This window comes from Haliotis rubra, unplaced genomic scaffold, assembly GCF_003918875.1.
Source record: "Haliotis rubra isolate DU_JTF1 unplaced genomic scaffold, ASM391887v1 Scf30, whole genome shotgun sequence".
In the NCBI taxonomy this organism is placed as follows: Eukaryota; Metazoa; Mollusca; class Gastropoda; order Lepetellida; family Haliotidae; genus Haliotis; species Haliotis rubra.
The window spans coordinates 2,968,391-2,993,470 of NW_025766969.1; the positions used below are offsets into that span (position 1 = coordinate 2,968,391).

General features: G+C 38.7%; 1 protein-coding gene and 1 long non-coding RNA gene across 3 annotated transcripts in view; one reads left to right on the forward strand and one right to left on the reverse strand.

Annotated features, from left to right (window-relative positions):
- Positions 1-3,616: 3,616 nt before the first annotated feature.
- LOC124282602 lies at positions 3,617-4,174 on the forward strand. The gene is made up of 3 exons (XR_006900201.1): positions 3,617-3,641; positions 3,845-3,998; positions 4,060-4,174. It is a non-coding gene; the product is annotated as an uncharacterized LOC124282602 (long non-coding RNA).
- A 6,162-nt stretch (positions 4,175-10,336) lies between these two features.
- Positions 10,337-25,080, reverse strand: part of LOC124282603 (platelet-activating factor acetylhydrolase-like) — a 47,453-nt gene continuing 32,709 nt past the window's right edge. Inside the window, exons 2-7 of one of the 2 annotated variants that reach the window (XM_046718624.1) lie at positions 19,583-19,760; positions 18,401-18,515; positions 16,271-16,362; positions 15,263-15,436; positions 12,859-13,007; positions 10,337-12,095 (exon numbers count right to left, since the gene is read on the reverse strand). In XM_046718624.1, the coding sequence (XP_046574580.1) occupies positions 11,995-12,095; positions 12,859-13,007; positions 15,263-15,436; positions 16,271-16,362; positions 18,401-18,515; positions 19,583-19,701 (750 nt within the window). In that variant the 5' untranslated portion in view covers positions 19,702-19,760 and the 3' untranslated portion in view covers positions 10,337-11,994. Of the gene's footprint in view, positions 12,096-12,858; positions 13,008-15,262; positions 15,437-16,270; positions 16,363-18,399; positions 18,516-19,582; positions 19,761-25,080 lie in introns of those variants that run through there. The other variant, XM_046718625.1, reaches the window with a different exon arrangement.

Consider the following 25,080-nt stretch of genomic DNA (forward strand, 5'->3'; position numbering starts at 1 on the left):
CCTGTCTTTGTTGTCTGTACCATGGAAGATGATGTTTGCGATGATGATGATGTCTTATGCCACATGAAGTAATATTCACCCAGTGGTGGTGTGTAAATAGATTTTGTCTGGATTAGATCGAGCATCATCACAAGCATCAATCCATGCAGGAAAGTTTAGTTTGGTTGTTGTATAACGCCGCACTCAGCAATATTCCAGCCATATGGTGGTGGTCTGTAAATAATCGAGTCTGGCACAGACAATCCAATGATTAACAGCATGAACATTGATCTACGTAATTGGGATACAATGACATGTGTCAACCAAGCCAGCGAGCCTGACCATCCAAATTAGTCGCCTCTTACGACAAGTATGGGTTGCTGAAGACCAATTCTAACCCAGATCTTCACAGGTTCCATGCAGAAAAGATATGAGATGCAATGGAAAGATAAAGCAGACATATCTGCCTTATGACCTGAGGCATGTATGTTTTGGTTGACCAAACAAACACATCCATGGAGCATATGAGATCCAGACTGCAGAATCTTCGTACTTCTCCAAATTCATCATTATTCTAGCTAGTAGATGGTTGCCTGTAAATAACGGACTCATACAAGCCAATGATTGACATGAAGAACAGTGCCCCAAGGTACAATGGCAATCGGTATAGTCACCAAGCCTGACCACTGGTACATCTAGGTTGCAGGAGACCTGTTCTAACCTGGAGTCCCCACAGGGATTAACTGACTATGAATCAGGCAGTTACATTTGGGTCAGAGTGCAAGTCAAACTGTTGGCGCATCTTATTTGCACGTGACAGCACACAATACACTGATAAAGAATTACTTATCATTGATGTAATAAACGTAATATAATATATAAAATATTTATTTTGTTACCTTTCCACTCCTTTGAAAGAGATACGCCTTGCTTGAAGTATAAAATTAATATCCTGCAATAATTAGAGTTACCTCCCTTACTTGAAAACGTGGTCTGCTTAGTCTACGACTGGAGTGACTGGACCCATGGAATGAGACAATGAAATATTGTTGTACATGATTTGATGGCACTGCTACTTAGGTACCGATGGGTACCACTGAAACATGCTGACAGATCCAGAGGTGGCAGGTGTGCTCGCCCCCATCACTACGTTTCAGACACAATATGCCAGCTTTTCCGCAAACATGGGTCACGTGTACACCCTTCCCAGAGTTTCTCAAAACCCTGGATATGCTTCATCAATGTTTAAATTTACAGAAAATATGCCAGCACAGACATATTTGTGCATTTTCTTAGATGTTGCAGTAACCAATGGATAAATTGTTATATTTTCTCACAGGTTAATGCTTTATACAGTCAAGTGTGGTTAGATTTAAGAAAATAGATTAAATATTATTAAGTATGTTTTTTCCGAAACTATTACAAGAATACATGAGTTTCAAAGATGCTTCTAAGGTATCATGAATTTAGCATGGTAACACTGCAATATTGAAGCTGAATGACAACATTCAGTATTATAAGTGCATGATGCTATCAACCTAGTCACCCAGCATCACGTTACAGTTTACAACCTGAATAACTTAAGAGATTTGTCACAATCTGTTATTTCCAGGGATTCAGCATGGTATCAAGGACAATAGAATGCACACTGTTATGATAACGTGGTACCTAACTTGGAAAATTAAATGTTTGAAAAAGTTGACTACAGACCAGTGGATATTCTCAAGCTGACATGACTGAAGTAATATTCCAAGTGGGATTAAGCACAGTTTACTTAAATATATTGTGAGATTCAAGCCACAGGCAGTTGATGATATACCATACACAGGACAGGAAACATGTCTGTTTATTACCATTGCTGCATGCATTGGCCATTCAGTGATCGCCCCTTGCCTCCACTGTCTTCACAAGTTTGGTCTTTACAAGATTGTCAGTCAGTATAGACCGCTGCTATAACTGGAATGTTGCTGAGTGTGGAATATGACTATCCTCGCTACTCACCCACTTTTTGGCACAACTGTCAAAGATTTGTGTTCATGAATTCAAAAGAAGTTTCAGTAAAATCACTTCAGGATGCCAAAGACGTCTCTTCGCTGTGAAACTAACAACATTAATAGACAATAAAGATATAGACTACTTTTGAATGTAATATCAGTTTTATCAAGCACGCATTATTGAGGCAGCAGAGTTATATTCTCCCCAGAGAGCTCGTTCAGTCTTACTGATCCCTTGAAAAGTAAGACTAGTAGACACTATGGGGGTATGCTGTTTAGAATTGGCTCTGTTGAGATGCTGGGTTAGAATTTGTCCTCTGTAACATTTTTATGGTAAGATCTAACCAAATGGATCAGGTTTCCCAACTCTTGATTGTGTGTCAATGCACCCTGATGGTGTGGCTCATGATATCAGTTACTGATTGTCTGACACAGATCATTTACGGGCAATATAGTCCGTTTGGCTCAAAATCAGACAGATGACTTGCAATCTAACTAGAAAACTACTAAACATATAATACTCAATGAAACACTGAAGAATAATCAAAACATCAGACCAACTCGGATGTTTTTAAAGAATTATGTCCTAAAAATAAAGAAGTTGTTTAACAAACTATCATTAAATATTTAGACAAAGTTAGCTATTTGTTATGAGGGAGGACTGCAAAGAGAGGAACAGCCAGGTGTTCTCGGAGCACGTGCATAAGTGCAGACAAAGTTATTGAATCATGTACTTGTGCTGTGCTGTCTCCATCCTTTCTCGCACACCTGGCTGTTACTCTCTTTGCACCCCTCCCTCATAACAAATAGTGAATTGCAATTCATTGGTCCGATTTTGAGCCAAACGGACTACAGTAGCATAACAGGTTTGTTGATCACACTAGTGTTAGACAACAAACAGTGAAATATTTGTAGAAATACAACACTATATCCAAAGAAAAACTGCATTTATTGTGCATCAATCATTTTACATCAAGGAGTATATACAAATTGTACGAAAATATCTTTGTCATGATTACGTGGTACAGACACAACAGCTCAGACCAACACACTGTTACAATCAGACAGTTTCCATGGTGTTTTTTTATTTACACAACTCACACAAAACACTTGCTGATATGATAAACATTACAAAATAGATAATTAAGTAGAGAGATGTCCAAAAGCATTCAGAATTGGAAATAATATTTACATATCAGAATCTTTTATTCTCATAGTTAGCAAGTGGTGCGTAACACAGGAATCAGATTTTCTGATATGTTGATGTAAATAATGAAGTTGTATGGGTTTTCACAGTCAAACAACCCTGTCTATAAAAAAAGACATGGATTTACTTTCATAATGTCAATCAGAACTTTGGATTCCTGGGGTCAAGAACTGCTACTATTTAAAGGTCATCCTTTTGTTTATTTTGATAGACAAATTGATAAAAATTCACATGGAAATACTTTGATTGAACTCTAAACACACAAAACAAATCTAGATGAACATCATACTCGATGAGTTCGTGAAGGCACATTTCAATACAGGACATGTTGTTGGTTTACCTGGATCCCACTGTTTCTGTCTTAGCCTACATGGAGCATTATGAAAGAAAGGAAACAATCTGGGGCACGTCTTATTCCCACACATCCTATTTTCCAGTTGCAAAGCAGCATGTGGACAAGGGTAGGTAACTCTTACTACCCAGCAGCATGTGAACAAAAAGGGTGGGTAAGGTGGGTAACTCTTACTACACAGCAGCATGTGAACAAAGGGTGGGTAACTCTTACTACACACAGCATGTGGACAAGGGCAGGTAACTCTTACTACACAGCAGCATGTGGACAAGGGTGGGTAACTCTTACTACACAGCAGCATGTGGAACAAAGGTGGGTAACTCTTACTACACAGCAGCATGTGGACAAGGGTGGGTAACTCTTACTACACAGCAGCATGTGGACAGGTGGGTAACTCTTACTACACAGCAGCATGTGGACAAGGGTGGGTAACTCTTACTACACAGCAGCATGTGAACAAAGGTGGGTAAGCATGTCTAACTACTACAGCAGCATGTGGACAAGGGCAAGTAACTCTTACTACACAGGTAACTCTTACTACACAGCAGCATGTGGACAAGGGTGGGTAACTCTTACTACACAGCAGCATGTGGACAAAGGCATTTAACTCTTACTACACAGCAGCATGTGGACAAGGGCAGGTAACTCTTACTACACAGCAGCATGTGGACAAGGGCAAGTAACTCTTACTACACAGCAGCATGTGGACAAGGGCAGGTAACTCTTACTACACAGCAGCATGTGGACAAGGGCAGGTAACTCTTACTACACAGCAGCATGTGGACAAGGACAGGTAACTCTAATCACACAGCAACAAATGGGCAAGTTGTTATATCTCCTGAGACAACTAAACTGACCATTCTGGGTATAAAACATAAATGAAGAAATCAGAAAACAAGATTAGGAGGTGGGATAAGGGCTGTCATCTATGTTGGAGCTGGACAATTGTCTGCTGTGAATTCAATGTTTTATGAGAAAGGATGAACTGATCATTGGCAAAACACATGCTACATTTCTACACATTCAGCAGGTGCTGAGGACAATTTATTTATTTGATAATAAACAAACAGATGTTATTTATCCAGCATTTACATGCACAGGTTACTTGTCCAAAAACATCCCTGGGCCCCTGTCCAAATATCAAAAGGTGGACACCTACAGCCTTAATCAACCACAGTAACACTCCACTTTCTGTGCCTACAATATCTCCAATATCATCTGGACTTTATCACAGAAATACAATTATGAATTGCACATTGTGTTGGTCATCATTTTGTTCATATCATTTCATTTTATCACACTAGTTTCACATTTTCTACTCACTAAAATTCAAGATAGTCCGACAAAATGTTGACTATAACAAGCAACATTGTCTACATATATATATATATATAGATATAGATCTTTATATATAGTTGCATAAAGGTTATATATAACCTCATCCCAAGTGAAGCCAATTAAACAACTGTGTCTAATGCTGTATACCAGTCTAACAACTTCAGAAAAACTGCATCATTACAAATAGTTTAGCCAGACCCAGAACCAGTAGATTTGACATAAGGGAAAATTGATAAGGTTAATTTGATTTGATTTGAGGAAAAAATTATTAGGAACATTTGATTTGACATAAGGGAAAATTTATTAGGATGATTTGATTTGATTTGAGGAAAACATTATTAGGAACATTTCATTTGACATAAGGGAAACTTTATTAGGATAATTTGATTTGATTTGAGGAAAAATTATTAGGAACATTTAATTGGACATAAGAGAAAATTGATAAGGAACATTTGAGTTGACAAAAGACAAATTTGAACATTTGATTTCTCTTAAGAGAAATATGATTGGAACATTTGCTTTTGCTTAAGGTAAAATTAATAAGGAACATACGAGTTTACTTAAATAAAATTGATAATGAACATTTGAAAAGAAGAATAGATATAAGAGTAACTTTTGATTTGACATGGGTAATGGGAGATAATCCCGATTCATAGTATACATATTGCAACTTACATTAGTAGGATCATGTGCTCATGATACCTTCTATGAATCAAATACAATGCTTTTTCCATGATCTCCAGTCATGGATTCATCTCAACTCATCCAATGTCAAAATAGGAAAGTTACAGGTAATTTGACACTGAAGGATATCTACATTAATCAGTTTGCACAGGTGGAGTTAGTTTGGAGACACATGCTATATCAGGTAAAATTATTCCTGATGCAGATTTTCTAAAGTTATTTTGCCAGTATTTGTCATGGAAAGTGAGATTAATTGCACTTTGAAAGATCACACTTTTTATACCAGTGTTTGCATTCATGTTTATAAACAATCGCTTCTTTTAAGATGTACAAAAATATCTAAAAAAAAGGTTTATAAGGGTATGTTATACACACAAATAATTACTGGTTTAACAGCTGTTCACGGATGTCAACACATCCTGAATTAAACCAATTTGTTCTTTTTCGCAAACATTCCCCAATAAACCAACAGACTAGATCATCTATGTCCAGTTGGATAAACATTATACAAAATATACAATATCATATTTTATTACTGTTGCTAGGCTATGAATGTGATGTGAAAACATCAATGTTTAAAAACACATTTTGGCTTGGTTTTCAATGCATAGAGTATCGATAATGCAGTTTCACCAATAACAGCATGTACACATTGGTGATTTATCATTGGAATCATGGCAAGATTATATTCTGCACATTCTTCAAAAACCTTGGACTAAAACAGTCCCAAAAGCTAACAATGTTTAACACTTCATGTAAAGTACTGATACACGTAATGGTGTCATCCTGTCAAATTCAGTGGTTTTCAGTGACAACAGTTAGGACAGACACGTATCATCCAGCCGTCACTGATAATAACTATAATACTGTAGAAGGTTTCTTGGTTTCAGGGACCTCCTTTTGAAAGACAACATTATTTTGTATAATTATCAGGCTAACCAACTCAAAATTATACAACAATGAGTGTTTGTTTGTTGTTCTATGGCGCACTCAGCAATATTCCAGCTATATGGTGGCGGTCTGTAATAATCAAGTCTGGACCAGACAATCTAGTGATCAACAGCATGAGCATCGATCCATGCAATTGGAAACATCAGTGAGTGAGTGAGTTAAGAGTGAGGCTTGACCAGTATTCCAGTCATATCATGGGATCTCAGTTTCACGTAGGAGGAGAGCCCGAAGTAACACAAGTTTTCAGGGTTTAGTTACATGGGTATTGGTCTAATATTCAAAGGGGCATAATCATGGTGTCATTCAAACCAAATATCATCAGATCCTTGCATGCCAATGGGACATAACTCTGCACAGCAAATTGTGGTTACTTAAACATTGGCGCTATCTGTGCTCCCTACACAACAATATTAGTACTTAAGTGGGCAGTTGTGTGGCTTAGTGGTCAAAGCATTTATTCATCATAATGGAAGTTTGGGTTCAATTCCCCACATGGTCACAAAGCCCATTTCTTAACTTTAGTGTGAGTCTTTACTCACTAACTCACTCACTTACTAAAAACAATGAACATCTCTCAATCACATTCACATTAGCTATGATACATGCATGTAATATTATGTGTGAACATAATCGCCTACAGCAGGTCTTTGGATAGCATTTAGAAGTGATACACATAAGGAAGAGAGTTTTTAATGGATGTCAACTTCTTTATCATAAGAACACGTTTCGCATTATATCCTTAATCCTTACTCCACCTGATGAAGGAGTAAGGATATACTCCAAATCGTTTTGTTCCTCATAATAAAGAATTTGACATCCATAAAAACTCTCCTCCTTAGATTACAACACTCTTGATAGGGATATTTGTATCTTTCCATGATATTAAAACTGATTATCATGTCAAGTATACTTTGAAATATGTCTGACACAATTGGAAATCCCTATGAAACAGTGAGTAGTATATGAATACCCTGTCCAAGTTTGTCTCCAATACACAGGCTAACCATCACATCACGAGACATCAACATATCAATCTCTGTGAATGAAACCCTTCAACTGAGGGATTTTGGAATATTGATAACCAAGACATATTCACAAGTCACAAATGTAAAACTCACATACAAAAGAATGTATACATCTGGTGTTTTGCGATTTCAAAAACAACCCGATGTAAATATTTTGAGAAATGTAGGTGTGACTTGCAAGTCACTGAGACATTGAATACATGCCTTTTATATCAGCTGCAGGTATTATGCACCTAAGGCACAAAAATCATGGTAGATTTCCAAACTCGGCTTAAAACTTGATTTCAGGTAAATATATCCAAACAGTTGTAGCATGGGAGAGCAAAAGTTTTGAGATCACCATCATAATTTTTATGTGATTTTTCTAACATTGAAATATAGCACTCAAAAGAATTTAAGAACAACACACGTTTGTCATGTTATCATATTATGTCATGTCAGATTACCATAGTATTATGAAAGAACTGGCTGATCCTTAACCTCTAGTGAGTAGTGTTTTATCCCATTTCACTTGATTTTTTTATGGGATGAACTGTCAATGAAATGATTGCTTTAAAAATGTAAAGAAATATGAATATCATATAATGTTTGGCATCAGTAGCAGAAGACTGAAGCATGGTTATTTATAAACTCTGCATGGAGCTAAGGGATTTATTTCAACCATGACAAATGGCTTGTGCATCATATGACATTAACTTGTGGAATAATAACAAAAACATTTTGTTAATATGAGACAAATAGTCCCAAGCCTTATGACTTCTTTCACTGGAATTCATAATCGTGAAAAGCAGTTTGAATGTGTTTCCATGGCAAAGACCATGATCTGTTAGCAGGTAAATCAATGATACCTAGAAATGTCAAAACATGCCAGAATCTGAATTACTTTGGTGGAGTATGAGATCCTGTCTGATAATTACCCATAAAAGGGGCTCCTCTGTCCTGCAGACTGGCCCAAAACAAGATGAAGTATCACCAACATACAACATAGAAAACTGAGTGATCATATAGTAGGATCAGGTTTGATACAAGACAAGATCCAAATGTCCACTTGTAACTGAAACCGTCAAGTTGTGACCCAGAGAAAGACAATAGACAGCCATGGTTTGCATTGTATGTATTACACTGACATATTTACATAAATATACAATAGATTACAATGGGTTTATACCTAAAGGGTTGGTTTAGTATTAAAAGGGTTAAACTACAATACATAACAATGGGTTTATACCTACAGGGTTGGTTCAGTATTGAAAGGGTTACATTACAATACATAACAATGGGTTTATACCAACAGGTCTTTGGCATGACAAACAATTTAACCACTGGGCTACCCTACTGCCCGACAATGTGATTATACCCTCCCAGCCTTAATGCATGAGTTAGTGCTTACTACATGGAGTTATATGCTACAAGAAGATTGCAATGCATTACAAATTCTATCAATGCTGGGTATTTAGATTCTTTATGCCCACACCAAGTCTAGGTTTAGGGCGCATTTGGGATTTCAAGGGAGGTAACAAGTTTATAACATTGCAAGTTCATATATCAAGAGTTAAAGATTTAACTGTGCCAAGGTTTAATATCTGGATTTGAGTTGGAATTTAATTATTTCAGCTTTCAGTTTTCAAAGCATGAGGTGGAATTTGATTATATCAGATTTTAGTCACGTGAGTGAGTATTGGTTTTACGCCGCTTTTAGCAATACTCCAACAATATCACAGCGGGGGACACCAGAAATGGGCTTCACACATTGTACCCATGTGGGGATTCGAACCCGGGTCTTCGGCATGACGAGTGGACGCTTTAACCACTATGCCACCCCACCGCCGAATGTCATCAGAGTATTAGACTGAATTTAATTAAATTTGATTGTATTTACAATATGGGATCAAATTTAAGTGAGTGAGGTTTTATGCCACTTTCAGCAATATTCCAGCAATATCACGGCTGGGGACACAAGAAATGGGCTTCACGCATTGTACCCATGTAGGGAATCGAACCCGGGTCTTCGGGGTGACGAGCCAACGCTTTAACCACTAGGCTACCCCACTGCCCTTAGTCACAATTAAGTACTTCTTTATGAACACCACACCATGATATGAAGTTTGAGGCAGTTAGAAATAACAGTTTCAATATATGAGCTGACAATGCTAGCCCAACACAAACATGACACTAAAACATTAAATATCTGTATGCATGGAACAAAAACACTACAGAGATATAACACTAAACTACACAAAGAACGACAAATACCAACCAAAGTATTGTTTCAGCACTATCACAGACTTGTGTACTCTTCAGATCTATGGCAAAGTGTAGCTAATGCCCACCGTGAGTCATTATAATAAGTGAGATAAATAATACACTGATAATAATACACAGAACACAACAACACTTCCCCATCCTGTTCAACATGGCCATTTTGGATGTTCAATATATACTCCCCATCAAAAGTTTAGACTCACTAGTGTAAATGTAGCCACTTACTTCAGTCAACTGTTCTAAACTAGACTTTGCAAACTATTCAATACTGATTGAAGGTACTGTTTACACATGAACTGATGTATTGTAAAACAAATTTGTAACGTTGATAAGGTTATTGTCATGAGTTAAATAAATGATGAAACTCCGTGAAAATTGGCAAATTCTGAAGGAAACTTTACACCAAAACGCAGCTGTTCACGTGCACCATATTTGCACATGCTTTTCAGCAAGTTGATGCATGATCCTCGTGCAATTCATCTGCATAAGGTTTGCAGTTGGTTCCCCCAATTTAGTGGAGAAATTCATCTTCGATGTAATAATACATAACATATAGTGAGTGCTTTAAGTGAGTCTAAACTTTTGATGGGGAGTATAGAACCAAAGGCCAATATGAAACTTCAGGCCCAGAAATGCCCTTATTTGTGTGCATGGCACGTTTCCACAAATGAGGCCAACCTTGTGGTTATTTCTGGTTGTGTCATGTACAAAACTGACACCTGGGGTCAGACAATTGTTCTTGGAGGTCCTGACCCCTCAGTGTACATTACCGTAAATCTTTGAATACATGCTGGAAATTCTCAATCCTGTTATTTACTGTGCCAAGTCATATTTTTCCGACCTGTTCTCTTTTGGCATTACATTTTTCCAGATTTTGTTTCAAATGTTAGATATATTAAAAGTGTCTTCTAGAATTTCACAGGTTTCAAAGAAATACAGATTGATCTGGCATTTATTCTTGGACAGCACAGTATTCAAGGTCAGCATTTATGTAAGGATTTATGGTAATCATAAATATAAGCAATAATTTTGTTGATGTGGTTAGGATCTCATATTTCAATATCATTTGGGGTACGTTATAAGTAATGATCTCGCAATAACACAGCTCTGTTACAAACCAGTTGGTTACATTCTGATGCCTGAATGGATGAGGTGCTAGTGTTTACCACTTCAGGTAATGCCCTAAGTGTTCTCTAAACAGAGTGTCTGCAAAAAGGTGTAGAGTATGAAATAATATAAAATGACTATTATGGCCAAAGACTGGTTGCCAGGGCAGTTAAACACAACACAACACAACACTGGACAAAATAACATTATGGCTTGTGGTACATTGTCATGAAATTCAAGTATAAATAACATGTGTTTGGAAATATATAACTGTTGTGTCATGAGCATAGAATTCACTGACTTGATGAAGGATTGAAAGAACAGGGTAATATTTGTGAACATCACAGGGATCGTAAGGCTTTGTAAGGCAACAATGTAGGACTTCCATCAGCACACAACACTCATACATCATCATCCTCAGAATCATATTTCTGCTTTTTTACATCAAAATGAAATTTCTGTACTAAAAAATTATTTTGTAACTTCTAACTGCAATGCTGTAATGCATTTAAAAATTCATCTTTGATTGAAAATGAAAAAGAAATTGTCCAGTTTTGTAGACAAATCTACCAAAACAATGCAAATACTTAGAGCTTTTTCAATGTTAGCCTTTTGCTGTTGTATTATTTCACGTAACATCATAAATATCATGATGTCACATCCTGCATTCAGCTCTAAATAATTCTTGACAAATGGTTTCAATATTGTACATTCACATTCAGTTCTTTAAACCTACCGGTATTCAGTTAATAAAATCTTAAAACTTATATTTTTATAACGGCAGACATCTAATGCAGGGCCTTGTACATGAAGGCAATGGTTTCTTGAAAGTTACAGCACTCCGACTGAAATGCTACCAAGCATGTATTGGGTGTGTATTTCCTTGTACACAATGCACAAAGTAACTATTATTCTATCAACTTCAATAGTTTTGTCTCCATTAGGTCTGGAAAATGTTCCTACCAAACACTGGGAGAATTTCACTGTGAATGTACTGCTGATGAATGCTATGGTGGTGTCGAGTCAGAACATGTTGCCGTGATCCAAGGTTCTATCCTGGATGTGTGTGACCTCTGTGACGTCTCAGCATCAAAATCAGCTGAGATCTAGTATGGTTCCCATGACAACATGTTCCCGTGTCCCTTCCAACACACTATCAAACTGGTTCCCTTTGCCTGAGTCAGTGCAGTCCTGGCCTGAAGACAAAAAGTAAAGTATGCTGATGACAAATAATTCACAAATCTATTACTGCATTACTAAAGAGGCTGGTATTTCTGCTTCAACAAAACTGGTATCTTGTAAGGTTCTTGCGAGGCATGTAGAAGCTGGTATTCAAGTATAGGACAACATATTATGGATGTCAACTTCTTCTTTATTCTATATACAACGTTTCGGGGCTTCTCCTTGCCCCTTTGTCAAGTGAATGGTAACTAAGGGGCAAGGAAAAGCCCAGAAACATTGTATATAGAATAAAGAAGAAGTTGACATCCATAATATTTTGTCTGATACTTGATATCTTGTATCTCAAGAGAAATCATTACAGACCTGAACATCATGATAAACAGTGATAAAGATACAATTGTGGATTTCTTTGCACGTTTAAGGTAAGTCATTAAACATCCAGCTAGTTTTTCACTCAGAAACAATAATACACTCCACCCCACTTATCCAGACCCCAGATATCAGGAAACCTCACACAAAAGACAATATTTATGTGAAACATTATGCTTATAGTTATCATTATTTTATATATAGCTTAGTTTTGTCTGAAAGTTCCCATTAATATTAACCAAGTTTGTTGTCCCCAGTTTCTTCACATGAACTTGCTAATCTAGATTTTTTATCAGATTCTGATAATGACCTCCTTTCTATGATCACCTTTCTACAACATACTTAAAGCCAATTTAACCAAAAACATTGTAACATATTTTCATTTGAGAGACTTAAAGTCACTCATACCAAGGTGTTTCCAGAGGAATCCCAGAGTTCCACAGCGGATGATGTCCATGGCTACATGTGGTGTGAGCTTGTTCCGCAGGTTAAACAGGCGACCCATTGCCTTGCTGGTGAGGAACTGGAAGTCGGAGACACTCTGGTGGCACGTCCCCCTGCAGGACAGACGAGGGTAAACAAACTGATGATGTCAACAGCATGAAAACCAAAACAGATCAAGTCTCACTCTAAGAGAAGACATTTCCAGAAGAATATACCAATCAGATACATAAATATGAGATTCAACACAGTAAGCCATGATTATAAAAAACTCAAAGGGACCTCTAATTTTAGTTTGTTTTAACCGTAGTTATTAATACACAGCTTGACTCAACTATATCTAAGTGCTAGAGACACCTAAACAGTTTGTTATATCCGTCAGTTCATTATATACATAGTTTACTGTAACAAAAACCTTGGAATCTGAGTGAGGTGCTTTGCTCAATCTAACATATACTGGATGTGATGTTACTCCCACACTCATGATGACCTACAGTAATGTATGTGACCTGCTGTGATCAATATGACACACAATATAACTTGATAAACTCACAGTATGTGTACCTAATAAACACTATTACCCGGGGCTGTGGGGTAGCCTAGTGGCTAAAGCGTTCGCTCGTCACGCCGAAGACCCGGGTTCGATTCCCCACATGGGCACAATGTGCGAAGCCCATTTCTGGTGTCCCCCGCCGTGATATTGCTGGAATATTGCTAAAGCCGTAAAACCATACTCACTCACTCACTCACTACTACCCTCTATAACACCTGCTACTCTTGTCCATGTGTGGCTCTCTCTGTGACCTTTAACCCCTATGTGACCTTGAACCTCTAAGTTATCATGACCCGTTCCTGACCTGCTACACTGTGACCCTTTACATGTGTGACTTGCTACTCTGTTAGCCCATTGACCATGCATGTGACCCCTGACCTTTCATTTGACCCATGAACTTCAACCCTCTAAGTCACACATGATCCTCTATGAAAGCTGCTACACTGCATATGACCTTACATGTGACCTGTTGCACAACATGACCAATGTGACCTTTTATTCTCTATGAGACCACAAACCTTTTTCTGACCCTGAACTTCTAATGTGATCTGGCACACTTGAGTGAGTGAGTGAGTTTAGTTCACGACCCCGGACTCAGCAATGATTCCAGCTATATGGCGGTCTGCTAGTCTGGATCAGACAATCCAGTGATCAACACTTCCATGAACATCGATGCTGTACTGTTCCACCAAGAGCAGCGAACATCGACCACCGATCCCGTTCCATGTGATGTGCCTCTTTACGACAAGATAGTGATCCTTGCCCTTCCATGGCAAGCACATGTGGTTGCTCTAAGACCTATTCTACCCGGATCTTCAGACGGGAATGATACTTGATGTGACCTGCTATACCTGTATGTGCTGTACTGTTCTTCTCCATGTGATCCTTGAAACTTTCCGTGACCCGGAACCCATGGACCTGTTCGCGACCCTTGAATTTCCACTGACCTGACACTTTATGTGATCTGCTACACTGTAACTTGTTGCTCTCATTCTGACCCTTGAACTTTTATGTGTCTTCATATATATCTGACCCCTATGACTTTAATCTGTGACATCTATGTGACCTTGACTGGATGTGACCTGTTACCCTCGATGTGATCCTTGACCTTCCATGAACTACTACAGTCTAGATCTTCTATACTCCTAGTGACTTGTCACTCTCTATGACCTTGACCCTGACCTTGACCCTGGATGTGACCTTCCATGTTACCTCGATGTGATCCTTGACCTTCCGATGTGATCATTGACCTTCCATGTGAACTACTACAGTCTATGTGATCTTCTATACTCCTAGTGACTTGTCTCTCTCTATGTGACCTTGACCCTGGATGTGACCTGTTACCCTCGATGTGATCCTTGACCTTCCATGTGAACTACTACAGTCTATGTGATCTTCTATACTCCTAGTGACTTGTCACTCTCTATGTGACCTTGACCCTGGATGTGACCTGTTACCCTCGATGTGATGACCCTGGATGTGACCTGTTACCCTCGATGTGATCCTTGACCTTCCATGTGAACTACTACAGTCTATGTGATCTTCTATACTCCTAGTGACTTGTCACTCTCTATGTGACCTTGACCCTGGATGTGACCTGTTACCCTCGATGTGATCCTTGACCTTCCATGTGAACTACTATAGTCTCAGTGACTATCACTCTCTATTGACCTTGACCCTGGATGTGACCTGTTCCTAGTGAGCTTGACCTTTCATCTGAACTACTACATATGTGATCTTCTATACTCCTAGTGACCTGTCACTCCTGACCTTGACCCTCCTCTACCTGTTATATTCTACTTGACTTCCAAAACTTACTTAATAGTCAGCATGAGCCTCTCTACATTGTCATCGGTCTTCAGACGCATCATCTGCTGCACGGTTTTCCTCCACTGGAAGGTCTCCATGTTGAGCATCAGGATGGGCTGACTCACTGTCTTGTATACCTTGTCGTCAAGAGGATGCATCCACCCATCCACCACCACACCAGCCCTGTGCACAACATGTTACAATGAATACAGGTGATGGACAAATGCAGGAAATAAACTAAAAATAACAACTGCACTCTCCCGACCCCTAGGATCTGCCTGTGAGTACTTTGACCAGTCAATCAGACTATTTGTCTCAAGTACATCTCAGTAATATCACAATGGCCAGCAAATCATGTAAGTAATCTCATTAATTACTTAACTGTTGCTACCACTTCACAAACATCCAAGGACACTCCATTAGACCATGTCAGAACAACCTTCAGGACAGACTGAAGGTGCTTTCTAATCATGCCACCTTGAGAAGTTTAACAGTGAATTTCAAACCACAATTTTGAAATGAAAGACACTTTTTATCCAGAGTCAAAGAATGATATGATTTAACTTTCATCAAGACAGGAATGAAGGTAGAATTCTTTCCTTATTTCTGACAATGCAACATATTAGTAAAGAATCCTGTACCTTTAACATGCAAACTGAGAAAAAGTCAGTCAATCCTGTAAATGTCATTATCAACATGGGCGGATCCAAGGTTCTGACTGGGTTCAGGGGGTTCGAAAACCCACCCCCCACCCACCCTTTTGAAAATGACTTAAGACCCCATTGAAGATGTTTTTGCGTTGGCAGAGCCAGAGGGGAGTTCTGGGGTTTAAAAAAACAACCAACCCCCACCCCCCTTCAAAATTCCTGGATCCGCCCATGATCAAGGTAGAGGTGTGATCAAGTGTCACTTCATAACGTGATGCTGTTTCAACATTCATCCAAGAATTGTGTGTTGTACCAAAAATATGTGCATAAAGAAACAATGAGCAAATGATTGAATTCTCATGCTACTTACTTAAACCTTTCATCATCTGCCAGTGCACAGACACAGGTGGAGCCACCAAACGAGTGACCAATGATGGAAGCTTCTGTGATGTTCATTGTATCCTGAAGGAAATACATGATTATACATAGTGTGTCAGTCTTGCTTTCATTTCAATGAGTGGCTTATACATGTGTTACACATGCTATATTGGGGATTACACTTTCCCACTAATGGCATTCATATACACATGTTGTGATTCCAGTAGGTTGAGTGCATGGCCTAGCTCTCGATTATTTTAGTTGATTAAACACAAGTAATATTTGAAAATATGTGCTCATAAGCAGACACTGAACATACATACATCATAACAAAACGATTCAATGGCTAAATAATGCAGATCATGAAAAAATAATCACAATATTTGAAACTGTGGCCTTGCCGAAACAGGAAGCATGTACAGCATTGCACACATCCAGCCCCCAAAAGAACAAATAAAGAACTACTGGTGATAAATTTCCCGAATAAATTCAAATTCATGCAAAATGCAAAATTAAATACAATGTTAATTTTTTAATCACCTTCATATTTACAGCTATTTGACTTTGGTATCAACTGTGGTTGTCTTTCCTCCATTGTTAAACATTGTTATGCAATATTGTCGGCAATTCGAAGATAATTTTACTTCTAGATCCTAAGTCATAATGCATTCCACAAATTTTCCAACATTTTATGTGAAACTTCATATTCATTGACTATTTTATGAATATATGTATCATGCAGTTGCTAATATTTTATCATGTTCAGAAAAGCATAAATGCTATTTAGAAACACAAATTTTGTCATGCCCATTTTCACGCACCTGTTGTAAAACTTTAGGGCAGGCATTTGCAAACTTTAGTAAACCATTTGTAAATCACCCAGAAACAAATATTGTTGTTTCCAAATTATGATAATTACAAACAAATCATTCAAAAAGGGCCCGTGGATAAAACTTTACCAATGATCTCTGTTAAAAGTTGAACTGGAATCTGAGTCCAGCCATTTGAAATGTGTACATCTAACAAACAATTGCTTCTAATAGCTGCATAGATCTGTATCACTTCAGCAAGATAATATCTATACATAATAAATGTGTATCAGTTAATCAATGTATTAAAATACCAATGTATCAATGCATCTTTCTTTCCACTTCAGCTCAATTTATCTATATAAACATTTTGATATAAACATAAACAACTGACCATTTTTAAAGAGATCATGTTTAAATATCTTGACAAATTTATACTGTGTCAAATGTCAGCCATATGGTACAGGAACCATTTTACAATATCTAAGATATTAATTAGTGTTTAAAACTCTTGAATCTCTTTGAAACCTTCAATGATATTATCCTAACCACCGTCTCTGTATGTGTATATACCAAACATACAGGAGGATCGAGTATTGATCTCAGTAATCAGAGCACATACAGTTCAATGTGCTATAATGTGCTATAGTGTCGGCCGTTGATCATGTATCAATACTGACCACAATACTTGTATTTCTTCTATACAATGTGTTAAGATACCCAAGTCGGGATCAATACAACTGCCTCTTTATACCACACACAGACTCGTTCACTTTACCTAATGAGGTGTGTGGCTCACAATGACATTAACATAAGAAACAGAGCTGATTACAGTTTTATGGAAATTATTTTTTTTCAAGAAACAGCCATTTATGATCCTGACATTGTAAGCAACACAACTTAACCTTAGATTTGATTAGCGAAACGAAGGTTTGCCAGATAATTTGTTTTCTAATATTTGTACAGAAAGCATTTTTGGTGCATATAATTCAATTTCAGTCAAAAGGTACTTGTGTAGACAAATGTTGATATTGTAATAATCAGAATATTATACCATTATATTTTTATTCTGTCGTAATCATTTTAAATTAATCAAAATGATTAACAGTCTTTTTTTCTACTGCAATCTTCAAAATTCAGACAAATGTTGATTTTGTAATAATTAGAATATTATAATATATGTTTATTCTGTCTTTTTGATCATTTTAATTTTCAAAATGATCCAAGATAATTAATAACTATGGCACACCAAGAAAGAAACTGGTGTCCTCAATAAAAATTGATTACAGCTTTCGGTGCATTAAAACATTTACCTTAAAGTGACTTGTGTTGATTATTATTCCAAGGGAGTTGTACAGGGGTTTGCCGTCATTCAGATCTTTGAGGATATCCAACACACGGCTACACTCCCCCCGCTCTTTGGTGAACCTGTAATATTGAAACAACATGGCATTGATACATCACAAGTGATGAATCATTCCACTTGAATAGTGGTGGGTTACTATTTGACATTCTGAAATCAAGCATCTTACACTGAATTGTTTGTATTCAGTCCTTGACTAACATACTATTATGTTTTCGTATTTCACTGCTCAAAAAAACCACACTCTTCTGTTATATTTAAATCAGGTTTAAGAAAATGTCAAGAAACATAGTCCCAAAACTAAAATTTAAGGAGGGATCTATGATAAACTTAAATAGTGAGTGAGTTAAGATTTTTAGCCTGATGTCAGTAAGTTTCAGCCATATCGTGACTAACTTAAATAATAGATGTCACCTAATCATATCAAATATAATTATTGTTATCTGCAAATTAGTTTCTTAAACATGTCAAATAACAGAATTAATAAACACCTGATCTTTTTTAATATGATCATAGTTAATATGTCATGACTGAAAGGTATTGCCACACAAGTCTTCCAATTGTCTGTGTTCTTTAACACGAGTTACATTGTGACTCCACTAATCTAAAGATCTATATTCTTTTTGTTTAACGTGTATTGCTAAATTTCTAATGCATATCAAAACTGCTCCTGTGGTCTATCTATGTCTTACATCATTCTGTTACAAAATTCCACAGTCTCTGTTGGTAATCCCATGGGGTACTATTAGGTTACAACTAGCTACATATCAATCAAATAATTTTCATATTTGTAGATCTGATTACTAAGAAGCTGAAACAAGGCACTAAGATTGATATGTATATGTCTCCATGAGATAGGGATCACATGAACATATGCTGAACGTGATATCCATGAGACATTATGATACCACTAACTGAAATAATTAAAGGTAGTAGTCGTATGGTAATCATGATCTGTTATCAGCTGTCAACCTCAGAAATTAACATAATTATGATGGTTATCTCCTAACTTCAACCCGCAACACCTTACACAGCTATTTGTTGCTAATCATTGTAATTGTACAAATGACCCCTTCCCTGACGTCTTACACACACATCATTATGAAATGTTCTGCTAGGAATCTCTTTTAACCTGTTTATTTCTGTAGTCAAAGTCATCCCACTGGATGTGTTTGGGTTTGTCAAATTTTTTCCAGTCCTCACTGAAGCTGTTGCGGTGGTGATGATGACTGTGGCTGCCGTCGTCTGCATGTCGGACGGAGTGACGGAAGCTCTCCCGGAGGCAGAGAGTCATGGAAGCAGATCCATCCCTGCAAAATAATTTCTTTTTTTAATTCAACAAAACCCTGAAAAAGTCCTTGATGTAATGTAATAACGAAAGTAAGTATTTTTTTCAAGATTTACACCAGTCTTGAAACGATCAGACTAGCGGTATTCGCTAACTTTGACTTTATGCTTACATATCCTCATAACTAGACCAACCCTTAATCTCTGAACATACATAAATTTGATATAAACAAATAATTTCATTTAAATTTCAAGAGGAGCCCCTGCAAGATGGGTGATGAACCTTAGGACATCTACACTTGCTTGTTTTATTTATGGATTTAGCATTGCAGAAAGAAAATCAGGGCTGAAAATATTGTGGTTCAGGGACTGTGAGACAGACTACCTCGTAACATATTTAACAATATTTTACCATGTTTATAAACATGTCCATGATATTTGTCAATATCTCAACCCATATTTTCTATGATACTGTTGACCATGTTTAAGAGGATCAGGTGGTCCAAGGGCTCAACGATTATGGCAAAGAACGCTTGCAACCAATCAGATATTTTAGCTAAGCCAGTGTGGCCTAGTACCCTGACAGTGTAATAATCAATGTTCACTATCAGAAACAGGCTTACCCACTCCAGATCGGAGTGTGTCTGACAAGCTATGTTGACTACACTTGGCTTGAGTAATGGCCCTGCTTTCCTATCCCAAACAGAGAGATTATCAGTTCATTTATATATATTGGTTTTGTCTTGATAAGACTTCAATCATATTTATCACATTAATTTTCTGATCAAAATTAACTCCCAGGTTTGTTTGGTAAGTAATCTACAATTAAATATTCTGTTATAATCAATTAAAAATACAGTTTGAAAATATTGACTTAAAAGTTATTGGTATTTTCTCCAAAAGGTCATCAATTACAAATTCTAATAATGCTTTGTTGGTCATGGAGCTGATCTATATAACCATATTTAGAAGAATAAAAACACAAAAGAAGTTTATTTCTTAAATGTCCTTTTTATGTAAGAAACTTGTTGATCCAACGAAGACGTGTCATGACACCATTTCAAGAAAGTTCTAAAATGCCTTCCAGTACTACCAGTATTCTCGAGCACAGGATCCATTCTACTTGGTAGAGCAATGGTAATCTTAAAGAGATCCCATCTGTACACTAGAGCCCGCTTCCTGATAGCTATAGCAACTCACTGAGTGATCATTAACACTTGTAGCAACACAGGCTTCTCATTTGCACTTTACCTCTCCTTCACCCATTCCTTATCACCTCTGTTTCACAGATCTACTTTTGCTCCATTACATAATGTACTGCCATGCTCTTCCAGCTTTGTTTTGCACGTCTGGCTACATATGCTCAGACAGGGTTATCCAGCTTTGACCATAAACCCCAAAACACTCCATTGACATCTGTAGAACACTGGCCCTGATGATCTGTTCCTTATAAACCTCACCTGAGGCCCACTCTAAACATCAGTACAACACTGGGCCCATTTGGTCCTGTTAAACCTCACCAGAGGCCTACACTCAACATCCATACAACAATGGGCCCATTTGGTCCTGTTAAACCTCACCAGAGGCCCTACTCTAAACATCAGTACAACACTGGGCCCATTTGGTCCTGTTAAACCTAACCAGAGGCCCACTCTAAACATCAGTACAACACTGGGCCCATTTGGTCCTGTTAAACCTCACCAGAGGCCCACTCTAAACATCTATACAACACTGGGCCCATTTGGTCCTGTTAAACCTCACCAGAGGCCCACACTCAACATCTATACAACACTGGGCCCATTTGGTCCTGATAAACCTCACCAGAGGCCCACTCTCAACATCTATACAACAATGGGCCCATTTGGTCCTGTTAAACCTCACCAGAGGCCAACACTCCTACCAACATCTTTACAACAATGGGCCCATTTGGTCCTGATAAACCTCACCAGAGGCCCACTCTCAACATCTATACAACAATGGGCCCATTTGGTCCTGTTAAACCTCACCAGAGGCCCACTCTCAACATCTATACAACAATGGGCCCATTTGGTCCTGATAAACCTCACCAGAGGCCCACTCTCAACATCTATACAAAATGGGCCCTCACCAGAGGCCCAGACTCTCTCAACATCTATACAACAATGGGCCTATCTGGTCCTGATAAACCTCACCAGAGGCCCACTCTCAACATCTATACAACAATGGGCCTATCTGGTCCTGATAAACCTCACCAGAGGCCCACTCTCAACATCTATACAACAATGGGCCTATCTGGTCCTGATAAACCTCACCAGAGGCCCACTCTCAACTATACAACAATGGGCCTATTTGGTCCTGATAAACCTCACCAGAGGCCCACTCTCAACATCTATACAACAATGGGCCTATCTGGTCCTGATAAACCTCACCAGAGGCCCACTCTCAACATCTATACAACAATGGGCCTATCTGGTCCTGTTAAACCTCACCAGAGGCCCACTCTCAACATCTATACAACAATGGGCCCATTTGGTCCTGTTAAACCTCACCAGAGGCCCACACTCAACATCTATACAACAATGGGCCCATTTGGTCCTGTTAAACCTCACCAGAGGCCTACACTCAACATCTATACAACACAGGGCCCATTTGGTCCTGTTAAAAGGCCTCACCAGAGGCCCACTCTCAACATCTATATACAACAATGGGCCTATCTGGTCCTGATAAACCTCACCAGGGCCCCCATTTGGGTCCTGTCCTATAAACCTCACCAGAGGCCCACTCTCAACATCTATACAACAATGGGCCTATCTGGTCCTGTTAAACCTCACCAGAGGCCCACTCTCAACATCTATACAACAATGGGCCTATCTGGTCCTGTTAAACCTCACCAGAGGCCCACTCTCAACATCTATACAACACTGGGCCCATTTGGTCCTGATAAACCTCACCAGAGGCCCACTCTCAACATCTGATAAACCTAGTACAACAATGGGCCCATTTGGTCCTGTTAAACCTCACCAGAGGCCAACTCTCAACATCATATTACAACACTGGGCCCATTCTGGTCCTGTTAAACCTCACCAGAGGCCCACTCTCAACATCAGTACAACACTGGGCCTATACTGGTCCTGTTAAACCTCACCAGAGGTTAAACCTCACCCCCACTCTCAACATCAGTACAACACTGGGCCCATTTGGTCCTGTTAAACCTCACCAGAGGCCCACTCTCAACATCTATACAACAATGGGCCCATTTGGTCCTGTTAAACCTCACCAGAGGCCCACTCTCAACATCTATACAGTACAACACAGGGTCATCAATTACAACACTGGGCCCAGTCCTCATAAACCTCTCCAGAGGCCCTCCCTATAGTCCCTTTAGACAAGCAGTAGAAACAAACAATCCTATTTAAATCGAAAAGGAGCTCTTGTGAGATTCCCTGAACCTGTGGAAAACCTTGACTTCCCTTTATTTAGGGCTGCTGTATCACTGTAAATGTTGGGGGGAAGGGAAAATAATATGGTTCTGTGACTGTGAGACAGACTAGCTGTCCCCCAACATATGTACAACGCTGTGCCTATCTAGCTCTGTTCAATTCTATTAAATCACTCAACTTATAATGCTCACAGTTACCAAATCCCATGTACTCCATTCTGAAAATAAAACATCACAACTCTTTCACCTAGCCTTGCTTCAAGTCTATACTGAATGACAAGTCCCAGATGAATAATTAGTTTATCTATATAAGTCTAGAGGCATGTCTAGATAAACGGGCCTTTAATTAGTTTAAAGGGTCAATCTATTCTTATTATTCATTTATGTAATCTAGAAATTATGATTTAAACTAATACTCATGGCTGTAGAGACTAGCACAAGACTTTCATCTAACAGACTCTCTTGTTTCTACCACGATAAAAGCGTGCCTCTGTGAGATTGCAGTCGCCTGTCAAGTCATATCAAAGTCAAGTCTGTATAAGACATGTTTATGTACTTGCACCGAACTGGCCTCTTCTATTTGTGTTGTTTGTCCAGATGAATCCTGCCAGTAATTAAATAAAACATGGGAAGACAGACTTGATTAACAGGTTCACCCTCCTTCCACACATTCAGCAGACTTGACACATCACTTGCTGATGATACAAAAACAGTATCTTCTTCAGCAGCTGATTAAAGATTGACAACATTCAGTTACGTTTCTGAAGGTTTGATATGTATGGCTCGAATGACTCCCGACAGGCACCGAATCTTTGAACACTGGGTGTGATGATGAGGGGGGTCTTCTTATCTCATCTGATGCTGTAACATGGTGCCAGAAACATGGTCTCGTGCTGAGTGAATGCTGCTTGCCACAATCGGCAGTATTCAAGAAATATCCAGACTGATTGTGAATAACTGTGCTTCAGGCAGACAAACCAGTGTTTGTCAGTATGAGGTAGGGTGATGTGAAAATTAATGGGTTTTAATGTCACTGTACAAAGTGATTTTAGCGCTAAGGTGACTGTAACTCCCATACCTTAACATAGATTTATGACAGTCTTAGTGCTAAGGTGTTCTATACAATATGGCACCCCCGCTTAAGATAATTGTAGTGCAGTGTGTGAGGGAGTCTGTGTCTCTGCATGCATGTGTTTGTGGGTGAGACTGTGTCGCTGCATGCATGTGTTTGTGGGTGAGTCTGTGTCTCTGTATGCATGTGTTTGTGGGTGAGTCTGTGTCTCTGCATGCATGTGTTTGTGGGTGAGACTGTGTCTCTGCATGCATGTGTTTGTGGGTGAGACTGTGTCTCTGCATGCATGTGTTTGTGGGTGAGACTGTGTCTCTGCATGCATGTGTTTGTGTGGGTGAGACTGTGTCTCTGCATGCATGTGTTTGTGGGTGAGACTGTGTCTCTGCATGCATGTGTTTGTGGGTGAGACTGTGTCTCTGCATGCATGTGTTTGTGGGTGAGACTGTGTCTCTGCATGCATGTGTTTGTGGGTGAGACTGTGTCTCTGCATGCATGTGTTTGTGGGTGACTGTCTCTGCTGTGGGTGAGACTGTGTCTCTGCATGCATGTGTTTGTGGGTGAGTCTGTGTCTCTGCATGCATGTGTTTGTGGGTGAGACTGTGTCTCTGCATGCATGTGTTTGTGGGTGAGTCTGTGTCTCTGCATGCATGTGTTTGTGGGTGAGTCTGTGTCTCTGCATGCATGTGTTTGTGGGTGAGACTGTGTCTCTGCATGTGAGCCTGTGTCTCTGCATGCACGTGTTTGTGGGTGAGTCTGTGTCTCTGCATGCATGTGTTTGTGGGTGAGTCTGTGTCTCTGCATGCATGTGTTTGTGGGTGAGACTGTGTCTCTGCATGCATGTGTTTGTGGGTGA